Below are 13427 nucleotides of genomic sequence, written 5' to 3'. Positions count from 1 at the left end.
GCACCGCTGGGCATTCTGACCGTGGCGGTTCAGCCGCGGGCAGAAACGGAAAGTCGGCGGTGTCCCGCCGACTTTCCGCTGCCCTTGAGAATCCTCCATGGCGGCGGAGCGCTCTCCGCCGCCATGGGGATTCCGAAACCCCCTACCGCCATCCTGTTCCTGGCGGTTCTCCCGCCGGGAACAGGATGGCGGTAGGGGGTGCCGCGGGCCCCTGGGGGCCCCTGCAGTGCCCATGCCAATGGCATGGGCACTGCAGGGGCCCCCGTAAGAGGGCCCCAAAAAGAATTTCAGTGTCTGCCTAGCAGACACTGAAATTCGCGACGGGTGCAACTGCACCCGTCGCACCTTCCCACTCCGCCGGCTCAATTCTGAGCCGGCGTCCTCGTGGGAAGGGTGTTTTCCGCTGGGCTGGCGGGCGGACTTTCGGCGGTCGCCCGCCAGCCCAGTGGGAAACCCAGAATGACCGCCGCGGTCTTTTGACCGCGGTACGGTCTTCTGGCGGTTCCCGCCAAGCTCAGAATCACCCCCTTGGTCTTTATCCGGTGGGTGATTTCAGTCATTCAGGCATTGAATTTGATTCGGGTACTGTCCGTCTTGTCTGCGAGAGAGAGAATGAGTTGTGTGTCATCAATGTAGGAGAGGACATTGATGTCATGAGAGCGGATGATGCTGGCTAGAAGGATCATGTATGTATCGAAGAGGGTCCGGCTAAGGGAGGATCCTTGCAGAACTCCGCAGATGAGGTTGCGAGCATCCGAGGTGTACGGTGCCAGGTTAACTGACTGGGTACTTCTAGTCAAGAAGGAGCAGATCAATTGAAAAGTGTGTCCTTCAGTTTCAATGTCGTGTAGGCATTGGATTAGGATGGGGTGGGAGACTGTGTTATATGTTGAGGAGCGGTCCAGGTGGATAAGGACTGCCGTCTCTCCTCTGTCCAGAGTCATGCAGATGTCATGCGTGGTGGTGATGAGGGCAGTTTTCATGCTGTGGCTGGGTCTGAAACGAGAATGAGTGGTGTTGAGGAGTTAGTGTCATTGTGGTATTTAGTGAGGTTTCTTGGTAAAAAATGTTAGCAGGCAGATCAGTCTGTAGTTTGCAAGTGCCGAAGAGAACACAGTTTTCTTCAGCAATGAGAGGACAGCTGCATATTTCCAAGCTTCTGGGAAGGGCGTGGAAGAGGAGGAGGCATTTGGAAAGGGTGTGAGCATGGCACTGATGGGTTTATTATCCTTTCAATCAATTACAGCAAGCTGCTCCATAATACATCAAATAGGGGATAAACTACTCCTGCCTTACATTACAAGGATGCTGCAAGTCATCGAGGAGTTCCATGACCACATAATATCCGTTATAGGGTTAGGCAATGCGAGGTGACTTGCAATATCTTGCAGTACCTTATATTGTACAGCATAGGGTACATTATCCCTTATATAAGACATGGTTGTTAGAAACTGGATCTCTAGTTGGCAGAGGTTGGCACTCGGCCAAAGTAGGGACTACAATCCTAGTCAGGGCAAGTAAGATACACACTAAAATAAGTTTACCTGTGCTCACCCTCTGGTAGCTTGGTACTGAGCAGTAAGGCTAAACTAGAGAAGCAATGTGTAAAGTATTTGTGCACACTCACAGTAACACTACATACACCATGCAAGTTATGAATTTTCAGAGACTGGACTGGAGCAAATTCAAAAGTGCAGTCCGACCGTGATAGAGCACAGGGTGGGTACATGAGTCACGCAGACCCGTTGGCATTACCTTTGTTGCGTCTATGCTCTGTGACAATGCCTTGATCCAGAGGAGGCCATGTGTCGCGCTAGCAGACGATGCACTGTTTCCTGACGCCAGTGATGCACTTATGTCCAGAAACGAGGAGTACTCATTCCGGTGCTGTTTCGGCCAAACCGGGGCTGTGTTGTAAGTTGGGGTTGTTGCGTCGAGCAGTCAGTGAGTGTTGTGTGTGGCTTCCACGCAAACAGAAGCAAAGTGGAGTTTCTGCAGCTGAATGCATCGGTTCCAAGTGACGTGCCAGTGTTGTTGCGTCAGTTCTTGTGTTGCAGCACCACACTCACCTCCAGGGGCCCAAGACTAGATTTAGCACCACTTGACAGAGCAGGACTCACAGTAGAAGAGTCCAGGTACTGGTAGCAAGATGCAGGTGGAATCTTTGATATCCCTGAGACTTTGGAAACAGGAGGCAAGCTCAGTCAGGCCCTTGGAGAAACTTTAGATTGCAGGATGTAGAGAGTTAGATACAGTTGTCTCACTCCCAGGCAAGATGTAGAACACAGCAGAGCAAACAGCAAAGTGGCAGTCCTTCCGGTCAACCCTGCGTTCCTTCTTCCTGATAGAATGTCCTCAGTCCAGAAGTGTTCTTAGTAAATGGTGTCAGAGGCTCAGTACTTATATCCACATGTGCCTTAGAAGTGGGGGAGACTTCGAAAAAGTGGCTTTGAAGTGCCCCAGTTTCCTTTCAGCCCAGTCTTGTCTGCCAGAAGCTTTGTGGGCGTTATCAGTCCTTTGTGTGGGGTCACGCCACTACCCTTTGAAGTGTAAGTGAGAGCCCCTCCAACCTTCCTGCTCAGGAAAGCCCATCAGTATGCAGCTGGAATGCAGAGGCAGTTGAGTGTCCTGTATTTATGGCTGTCTGGATGGAATGCACTAAGGTAGCTGTCACCTAACCTTACACAGACCAGACGTGGATTAGAGGCAGGCTAAGGCAAGGGATGGTTAAAGTAAGAAAATGTCAACTTTCTAAAAGTGGCATTCTAAGACCTGCAATTTAAAAACCATCTTTACCAAAAGATGAGTTTTTAAATTGTGAGTCCAGAGACACCAACTTCAACCTTTCTATTTTTTCCCAATGAGAAATTACACTTAAACTATTTTTTTAAGGCAATCCCCATACTAGCCTATGGAAGAGATAGTCATTGCAATAGTGAAAAACAAATTTAAGAGTCTTTCACCACCTGTACATGTTAAACTTAAAAGTACATATCCAATGTTTTACACTGCACCCTGCCCTTGGGGCTAACGAGGGCCTATCTTAGCGGTGTCTACATGTAATAAAAATGAAGGTTTTGGGCCTTGCAAGTGGGTACCCTTGTCAGGTCAAAATGGCAGTTTAACCTGCACCCACAGGCATTGCAATTTCAGGCCTGAGGCATGTTTGAAAGGCTTTCATAGTGGGTGGCCCAACCAGTGCTGCAGGCCCACTAGTAGCATTTGACTTACAGGCCCTGGGCATGCATAGTGCACTTTACTAGGGATTTACTAGTAACTCAAATATGCCAATCATGGAGAACCCAATGTTACCATGTTTTAGACACAGAGCATATGCACTTTAGCACTGAATAGCAGTGGTAAACTGTGCAGAGGCATGAAGCCAACAAAAACAGGGTCAAAAAAAGAGGAGGAGGAAGGCAAAAAGCCTGGGTGATGACCCTGCTGAAGGAGCCATTTTAAGTACAACCCCCTTCGGGCATAAAGCCAGCTTTTCCATAAACCACTTAAATCCGTAGTATGTAGCTCTTTCATATGAAATAGACTGCATGTTTGCAAACATAAAGAATAAAATAGAATCTCTAATGCAAAACTCACAAAAAAGCTATTTATGGAAAACAGATATTAGAGTCAGTTTAATACAAGTCAGTTTTTTTTATCAGAGGCATTTAAAACAGTACTTCAAGGCCACACGATTCGATGACAGGGGACAAAAAAGAAGAAATGTGAGGTGCTAGACACCTTAGAACGAGAAATACAAAAGGTAGAGAATGCAGCCCCAAACCAGCAAAACACACAATGGTGCCATGAGCTCCGGCTCAAGCAGAGTAAGTTTTTGATAAGTCGCCGACAAGATGGGCAGAAAACATGTACTTTGTAAACAAAGACAACTTTGTGAGGTCGGGAATAAAGCAGGCAGACTACTAGCACAGCTGAATAAACCTAATCAGGGAAGAGAAGGCATGTTACGGATTTGAGACCGTAAGGGAGATTACCCCGAGTCAGCAGACGAAATAGTTGAGGTTTTTGCATCCTATTATGGTACTCTCTATACAAACTCCTCTGGTGCAATGAGTTTTTCAGGGACATTCAACGCTAAACCCTATCTAATGCTGACAGAGGCACACCAGAGAGCGCTGTCTGTGAAGCTGAAATTACTGAAGCTCTGAGGTCCCTACAGGTGGGGAAGGCATCAGTCCCCAATGGCCTACTGGTCGAAATCTACAAGGGTTGGCATGTAAGGTGTCTACACACCTATTGGCCATGTATTGCGATGCTCTATGGGTGGGTGATCTCCCCATGGACCAGAGACTGGCAAAGATTGTTGTGATCCCAAAAAAAAATAAACCACCTACAGAGTGCTCCTCCTATCACACTAGTTCACTCCTAAATGTGGAGGCCAAGTTGCTGGCAAATGCATTGGCATTACGATTACGTAAAGTGGTCACCTCAGTGATACATCCCGATCAATCGGGGTTTATACCTCACAGAGGGACACCCCTGAACTTAAGAAGCCTATATGGGGTACAACACTTAACAAAGACAGCCGAGTGTGAACCTGCCATAGTGTTGTCACTAGATGCGCAGATGGCTTTCAACAGCAGTGAGTGGGACTTTCTCTTTGCTGCTGTAAGACGTTTTGATTTTGGCCCTAAATTCTGCGCTTGGCTATGCCTTTTATATACGAATCGCATAATGAGGGTTAAGGTTAACAGAGTACTTTCCAGGCGGTTCAGTCTGGGTAAAGGAACCTGGCAGTGGTGCCCACTGTCCCCCATGTTGTCCGCCCTAGTGTTAGAACCCCTGGCGGCCTGGGGACTGGTGGACCCACTTCTTTGGGGGCATATAGTGAGGTCATGACTGGGAACAATGGATCTCCCTACATGCAGACAATCTTATTCTGTTCCTCAGTAACCCCACCCTATCGATTGACAGGGATCTACAGATTTTCAGCATTTTTGGAGATCAATCTGGCTACCATACAAACTGGAATAAGTCATGTCTGTTCCCATTGGGGGGGGCGACTGCAGAGAGCATTATCACTCACCATACAATCAAAAGGTTTCACCTATCTGGGGATCCATATCACTAGAGATGCACAAGAATTCACAAAAAAAGAATCTATGCACAATCCTAGACAGGCTTCATTGAGACTTAGGCCACTGGCAGAAGCTACCATTATCACTGATGAACAGACCTGCCCTGTATAAAATGATGGCTGTACCCCGTCTACTCTTTGCACTACAAAATACACCATTCCCTGTTCTTTGCTCATTCTTCTAAAAAGTGAACCAAGAAGTCAGAGTATTGCTGTGGGATGGAGGACCGGCCTAGATGGCTCTGAATAAACTCCAGAGAGGAGTGCATGCTGGGTGACTGGCAATCCCCGATATTCTAAAATACTATTCGGCCTCCCAGCTGGTGGTAATTAATGATTGGGTATACGCGGACTGCCAAGAACTCACAGTGAGGGTGGAAAGGGGAGTAATGGGAACTAGAGGCTACCTTCCTGTATTATATCAGAACAAACTATGATCACCATTACCAGTCCATACTCAAATGGTTGTTGATATATGGCAGGCAGCCACGCACTCCCTGGGATGCATGGGTAAAATGATGGAACAGACCCCGCTCTGGGACAGCAATCTCATGTCTGAGGTCAGAGGGTTGAAGGGACTCTCAAAGTGGGAACTTACAGGAATATAGAGGCTGGGGGATATCTGGAAAGGGAAGGACCCTGGACCTTCGAGGAACTACAAGCAGAGTTCCAGCTCGCAGATACAGAATACTATCATTACCAGCAAGTAACACATGCCCTCAGAGTACATCTCCCACGGGGTTCACATATAGAAGATTCCCCAACCCTAGAGAATAGGCTCTTGCTGAACCCTATGAGCAAAAAGGCCACCTCACTAATATATAAAATAAATCATGAATAATGCCCCCTAAAGTTTTGGGATGAAGAATGGGGAGAGGCATTACAAAGCCCCCAAGAAATTGCTATTCGAACTGGGTTCAGACTGATTCAATAATGTATCCTGCATCGGGTCTACTACGGCTCGACCCTGCTTCATAGGATAGGGAGGTCCCCAACTGGGGTCTGCATATGTGGTTATTGACCTGAGGGCACATTTTTACACATACTGTGGTCTTGTTTAAGGATCCAATTCTACTGTAAGGAAGTCACAGGACTGATGACAAGGGTGACAACACTAAAGAACCGATCACTTTAGATGCCAAGTGGCTACTTCCTAATGTGAAGGGTGAACAGGCATGGCCCAAATATGATGCAATTTGTCTGACAATTGGGGCCATAGTAGCCAAGAGGAATAACGCATGGACATGGGAGAACGACACAACCACCCACAATTCAAGAGTGGCGGAAAGACATGGACTGGTGCTAAAGTCCCACAAAAAGTGAAATATCAAGGCAGAGGATGTATGAAAACATTTGAAAAGATCTGGGGACAGTGGGACTCCCACCAAATGAATTAGACAACACCTGATTAATTATAGCTAACTTACTAAAGAAAGTTGTATAATATAATATAACACACTGTTTAAAGTGAATCATGTCGCGTTTGACTTTTTCAGTGCTTACATACTCTTCGATTGGTTGGGGCTTAGAAGTGAAAGGCTTCATCGGGGCAGCCTTTATTCCAAGCACTAGTACTACAATGGAACACTTTTAAAATGTCATATTATAAGACGAAATGTCAGGAATTGTACAGTATGACCCATTATTGTTCCAGGGCTTTTTCCATATCAACCTAAAAATGCACCTTCTTTTTAAATAAAATGCCAATATTTCAAAGGAAGGTATTCCTTCAAAATTATGTGAAAAAATGACAAATGTGTACATATAACTCTTCCGGCCCCTTCAAGAAAAAGCCAATGGAATAGCAAGGCTGGCTTTGAAAGAGCATGAATAATTTGAAATATTTTATGTTTTCCTTCAGAAATACCTGTGAAAAGTTATGGAACTTATTCTGGAAAGTGTAAAACTTTGGCCCAATTCTTAAAATAATTTAAAAGGCAGTGGTTCCTAACATTTTGATTTCTGGGGACCTCAATGAATCATGGAAGTTGGGGACCTTATCCTGAGAAATGTCTACAATTAGAACTGCAAAACAATACACAGAAATACAGAAACAAGTATAGATCGAACAAATACACAAATTATGAAGTAATATAATTCACAAAAAATACAAAATCAAATTTTTAATTTCGATGGGACGGTTGGAGCTTTTCAAAATGTGGTTTTATTTCTAAAAGATTAAGTGGTATGTTACGTCACTTATTCACTTTTAATGCTCTGAATGTATGCTCCTTTTTTGTCAATGAATATCAGGGTTTCAGTTGAGGCCACCATTACTGAACTAATGTTATTTCTAAAGCACACTGCTATTGAAACAGAGCATTCTAGTGATATGCCAGATGCAGCACCATTCACCTAAGTCAACTGCTAAAAAGAAAAAGAACAAAGTAAGGAAAAGGGACAGGACCAATATCGTAAATGAACTAACCAAAATGACATCTGAGAAAGAGATAAGCCAGGTGTTTTCTGAAGCTATCTCATTTTCCGCTCATCTCAAAGAACAAGGGTGCTGATTCCACGCTTTAGCTCCTAGCATGGCAAAGAATCTTTCTCCTCTTGTTATCAGGGTTCAAAGGAGATTGGTATTTGTTGATCTTAAAATTCTCTGCGTACTGTAATGCATAAATTAGTCTGAAAGATGTTTTGGCACTGTTCGATGAAAGGCTCTAAAAATATTGGTCAGGGATTGAATGGAATTTGTATTTGTACTGGGAACCAGTGGAGAGTCATGAGCCCCTCGGGCACAGAACTCCTATGCAGGAGCTTAAGCACCAGTCTAGCATGAGGTAATAAGAGCCTGGGCTACCGTTTTTCTTGCTGCCAAATGAAGAAATTCAAAGAACCTTTTGAAAGATTTGATAAGAGAAAAGCAGACTACAGATACTGCTAGAAATTGTGGCCGAAAGGATAAATCACAATCAAATTTAACTCCTATGTTCCTAGCAGCTGTCTTTGGCGGGTGTGGGGGGGCAGACTCACAAGATCACTAGGCCACCAGTCTAGACCACAGGACATATTATTCTTCCTGAACAGAAGATTTTCAGTTTTGTCCGTGTTACACTTCAGGGTTTACATTCCATCCAACAGATGATTTGGGTAAAACAAATCTTGAAGGTTTGTTCGGAACTGAACAAATCCTTATCCCAAGACAGGATCAACCAAGTATCATCCACATATGAGGTGGTGGAGATTCCATATCATTCAATAAGAGAAACTGAATGGACATGTAAATGGTAAATAGTGAAGTGATCAATGGTAACCACATGTTTCCTAGTTGCATGGACAGATTGAAACCAGGACCAAGCCTGACCGCACATATTAATGTTGGCAAGAAACTGCAGAAACACATCTTTACTGATTGAGACACTTCAAGGGGGGCAGATCCAGTGGAATGTCTGGGCCTGAAATCTGATTGCGTTTAATGTAGAATCCTAAATCTTTCTAATAGCCCATTAATTGTTCATTAACTAACTTTACTAACAAGTTTGCAGATTCAAGCAGCAAAGGAATGGGTCTGAAATTAGGTAGGATATCCAGGTCAGCAGACTGTTTCTTCAGCAGGGGTTTGACCATAGCCAATTTTCATATCTCCGATACTAAAACCAATGTTAATGAGGCATTTAGACAATACTTTTTAAAAGGATTTATAATATCCACAGCCTTCCAAAGAATTGCCAGAGGGCAGAGATTCATAAGTGAAACAGCTTTACAGAGCTGAATAGCCTGTTCAGATTGCTGAAAAATCAACTGAAAATCGGCCATTATGAATTTGGAAATTTGGAACTAGAAGTGACAGAAGAGCTAGTGAACTCACTGACTCAGCTTTATCACTGACAAACCTAGACCGAATTGATTCAATCTTCCATTCAAACAATCCAGACAGACTGCCACAAAGGGTTTGAGAAGGCTGAATTTTAGTCGTAGAGACTTTAGGAAGAAGCAATCGTTGTTCACGACTTCAATTTGCGAAGTGAAATAGGCCTCTTTGGCTTCCTTTATCAACTTATGTTATATTTGTATAGCAAATCTATACTCAGCATTGTCTTCTGAACTGTAATGAGATCTCCATTCTCTTTCCAGTTAATTATAGGCTGATCTCTTCTTCACCAAAGAAGACGAATCCCATGGAGCAGATGGAACAGAGCATTTAAGACCAAGGCATATTAGAGTTAAATCACCTATGGCCTCAGTAATCCAAACATTAAATAAATCCATATCCTTAGTTAACTCCCTGGTAAAAGTTGGTGGGAGGTGAGTCAGATGACAGCAGAAACTAGAACACAACTTTATTCTCCACTTTCACAAACCCATGACCTCCATGCACATTGGTCTACCAACTGTTCAATGGTGCTCAACCGTTAATTGAAAAGGAATGAGCATATGATCTGACAACACCTGAGCTTAAGGTGGGCCAGATTGTAAAAAAAGGATGATTTGTAAACTTAAATCTAGTGTGTGACGTGCCACATGGGTACCACCTGCTGAGAGAGATTAAAAACAGCTAGGTTATTTATTAATGTCTTAGCAGTTAAATTGATTATATCATCAATATGCCAACTGAATATTGTACTAGATGAGAAGTGAGTACATTTCCTAGTGAGTACAAGAGCTTCGAACATGGTCTGGGGAGGATATAATAAAAACCCTAGAAGAAGAATTTGATTGGCTGATCTTTAAACAGAAACTGAGACTCCCTTTAAATTATCTACATTGGAATATTGAACACAGAAATGAGTCTCCAAAATAATGGCCAGGCCACCTGCTCTAGATTCCTTTCTATCACAATGGAGAACAGAATACCCTACAGCGATAGCAGGACAATATCCGGATTGGAGAAATCCTTAAGCCACGTCTCAGTGATAAACATAAAATCTAAATATGGTCCTGCAAGAAGATCAAAAACTAACAAGGCATGCCTAGGGAGGGGGCATACATTCATATTGCCCCTATGGAGAGTGTTGCTATTCACCCCCTTTTTGGCATCCAAAAGGCTTAATTAGTTTTTTGCCTCGTAACAGAGCGAAGACCTACTAATTTCAAAGGGCCCACCACATTCAAAGTATCTAAGCTTACTTTGCCTTCAGCTGACTTATCTGATTGTCCCAACTTAAAGGACAGGAGAGATAAAGGCAAAGCATGTTTAACCTAAAACCAGCACCAGGCGGCCATACCACATTATGTTTTCAGTCTTAAGAATACCAACTTATTCAGTTTTAGCATCCAATTTCAAATTCCTTCAGATTCAGACTGTTTTCTAAATTTGTTATTTTACGTTTGGCTTTTTTTGAGTGAGTACATACTGTATTAATTAATCCTCTAAGATGTAATTGTTTTTAAACAGTCAAGGAACCCCTGAACAGGCTTTGCAGGTGCTCAGGGGTCCACAGACCACAGGTTCAGAACAGTTGTTCAAAAAGTGTACACCAGAGGGACCCCTCTTGGAGGGAGGCGTCCTCTCACTCACATAACTTGCTTTGTAGAATTTAAGGTACAGTTTTATAACCAACAACTTTTAAGTTATACCACCAACTCAGCTAATCAAAAAGTGAAATGCATTCAGACAGGTTTTATCAGGACTGCTATAACTTTTCTTCTCTAACTTTGTGGTAATTCTGGAATATGCTGCACTTTTACGTTTTTAAATCTGAATACTTGAATTATGTCAATGTATAGACCAGCAGAGGCAAAATTTCAGTTCCTACTTTGTGTTATTGATGCTGCTCTGCCATCAAGTTGAATTATTTCTTTGTCAGTCTGGAAACTGTGGTTTTCAATTTAGATCTTCCTGAAACAGTAGTTTCTAGACTTTAAAGTTTCTTTGAGGTATGCAAATAAAGGAGAAAGGTCACACGTTAAAGCCAATCACCACTGGTGGACGGCTATAATACCCTGTTAGTCATCACAGAAATCTCAAGAGATGTGATTGCGACTTACATAACTGCGGAGAAGTGCCATACCTAGAAATATTGAGGATGCTAAGATGAAAACAGATCTGTCAAAAAAGCTCAAGTTGGGCATAATATAGAGCTTTACTACACACCCCATCCCTAAACAATAAGTTGTATACAATGATTAGTGATTATTAATTGTGATCAAATATAAATCTTGTTTCTTAGAACTATCACCATAAGACCGGACAAATTAGAAATAACATATCAGGAGAATGATCACAATGTATACCCAAAATATAATTTACCAAACATCCCTAATCTATGAGTCTAATTCTCTCTGCTCTCCTGGTGGATTTTTTTCCCTGTGATGGCTGGTTGCTGAGCGATCTAACCCCGTAACTACTGCAGGTCTGGTGATCTTCAGAGTGGAGCCCTTTGGGTAGCGTAACTATGGGAATCTCATGTCTCTCTTTCTCCTTGCTATCTGCAGCTTATATAGCCATTACACCACACCATGCTTATGAAAATGACTGGAGTAGCTTCTTCTTCCCAGAGCTCTCTTCTGGAAAACCATGATTAGCAATGCTTGAAAGATGCAATGCCTACATTAAAAGTATCAAAAGGATTAATTTAAGTTGAAATAGATGCTTTCATAAACTGATTACACAACTATTACACAAAATTGATGATTCAGTTTGCTTAGCAGGATGACTTACCATTATACAAGTTACACAATTATTACAGGATTTATTGTTGAGTGTGAGTCACAAGATATTTCTGGGTTTAGTTGAAATATTAGTATATGTAGATTATATTATAAACACCAGATTGTAAGTAACTTCTTTCAATCAATAACTGTCAGATGATATTTTTCTTACATTGACAGAAGACCGATCATCTCCAACTTTTTTGATGTTAACATTGCCCAAATGCAAAATGGCAGCCAGTACTTTAAAAACATCCATTTGAAAGTCCTCCTTCAGGCCTAAAGAAAATCAAACTGAACATAGTTAGATTGTGTTTACTTCACAGATGAAAGAGACTCTGCATGCCTAGCTGTAACATTATTCGGTACTTAAACACTTTAACAACGTGTTTGCATTTTGTTAGTCTACAGTTTATAAATAAAATGAACAAGAAAGATAAATAATGTTTCAAAGAAGCAGTAAGGTACCAATCACACAGTATTCGTGCACAAACAAGTCACTCTAGATGAACTGGTGGCACGTTCTTAGGCTGCAATATCCATTAGCCCTTTAGGCACCCTGGGCCTTGAGGTTCTTGCCTTCATATGCACCCTTGGAGCAGCGGGTAATTTTGAAGGCACTGGAAATGCTAACATACTATTATAATTCACTACAGGAATACCTAGGGGAAAGTGTACCTTTCCTCAAAATTGTCCAGCAAGCTGATTTACTGTTCTAACATCAGTTGTGGAATATTTTAGTGAACTTTAGATCCCCCCACATATTTTGACAAAGAGTCCAAATGTCACAATGTTTTATTGCAGACAAGTGGTGGCCTGGGGGTTTGTTGAAGCTAAAAATCTAGGAATACAGAAAAGAGGGATGCCAAGCCTCAACCTCACTAATCACTCTCTGACCTCCTTCTTAAAGCCAGTAACAGCTTGTCAAACCTTCAATGCTTCTTCGCATGTTTCCCTCATCCACTTACAGCCTGTGGATTTCTCTGCGTAATTGCTACATCTGCATAATAAAACAAGCAATGTCAATGCCAACAGCTCTGCCTTACGAATAGGAGTATTTTGTGTCATTGAAAGGTTTAGGCACTCAATACGTAATCATACATGCACTATGTCAATTATCTTTTGATTCATGAATCTGTTCATCAATCAACTGTCGCAATCTTGCATTTGTCCTCTGAAACAACCACAATAAAACACATAAAAAGCCCACAACTTATGCAAGATAAATTAAAAGAATACAAAACGAAAAAAATAAAACAAGCTGCCTTCTAAACACAACGGGTATATGTTTGCAATGAAAAACCACTGATACTACCAGCAGCTGGTATCAGTCTTGCAAAGATATTGTAAATAGCCTTTCGGTATTTTAAGGTTTAAGGACAGCAGCCACATTGAAAACAAACATGTTGAACTTCTTGGAATGGTAAAACAATGATACACTATGGACAGCAGCACCTCATAACAGTCTCCTGATTTACAGGAAGTGGTCACATGGGATGCAGCACACAGCAATGAAATGAGCAGCAAGCAAACCACCCTTAAGCACTGCTTGGAGAGCTGTAGTATCCCTTTAAGACACATTAAAATACATACAAAGAGAAGAAGCAAAGAGATGAAAGGGAAACCAAAAAAGAAGAAAATTAAAAGGACTGGCCAACCCACCCTGACAATGAACCACACTAATGTTCTTGTGAATGTATGCAAGTGATCATAAACCTTCCCACAGGGCACC

The 13427-nt window shown here is 42.5% G+C and overlaps 1 protein-coding gene across 1 annotated transcript in view; it reads right to left on the bottom strand.

The window, feature by feature from the left end:
* MYO5C (myosin VC) overlaps positions 1-13427 on the bottom strand; it is a 717152-nt gene that overhangs the window by 539838 nt on the left and 163887 nt on the right. Inside the window, exon 9 of the mRNA XM_069222459.1 lies at positions 11868-11974. Coding sequence (XP_069078560.1) covers positions 11868-11974 — 107 coding nt within the window. The remainder of the gene's footprint in view (positions 1-11867; positions 11975-13427) is intronic.

Source organism: Pleurodeles waltl, chromosome 3_1 (genome assembly GCF_031143425.1).
Source record: "Pleurodeles waltl isolate 20211129_DDA chromosome 3_1, aPleWal1.hap1.20221129, whole genome shotgun sequence".
NCBI classification, from domain to species: Eukaryota; Metazoa; Chordata; class Amphibia; order Caudata; family Salamandridae; genus Pleurodeles; species Pleurodeles waltl.
Note: the sequence above shows the minus strand (reverse complement) of the source record. Positions and strands in the feature narration are given on the sequence as shown.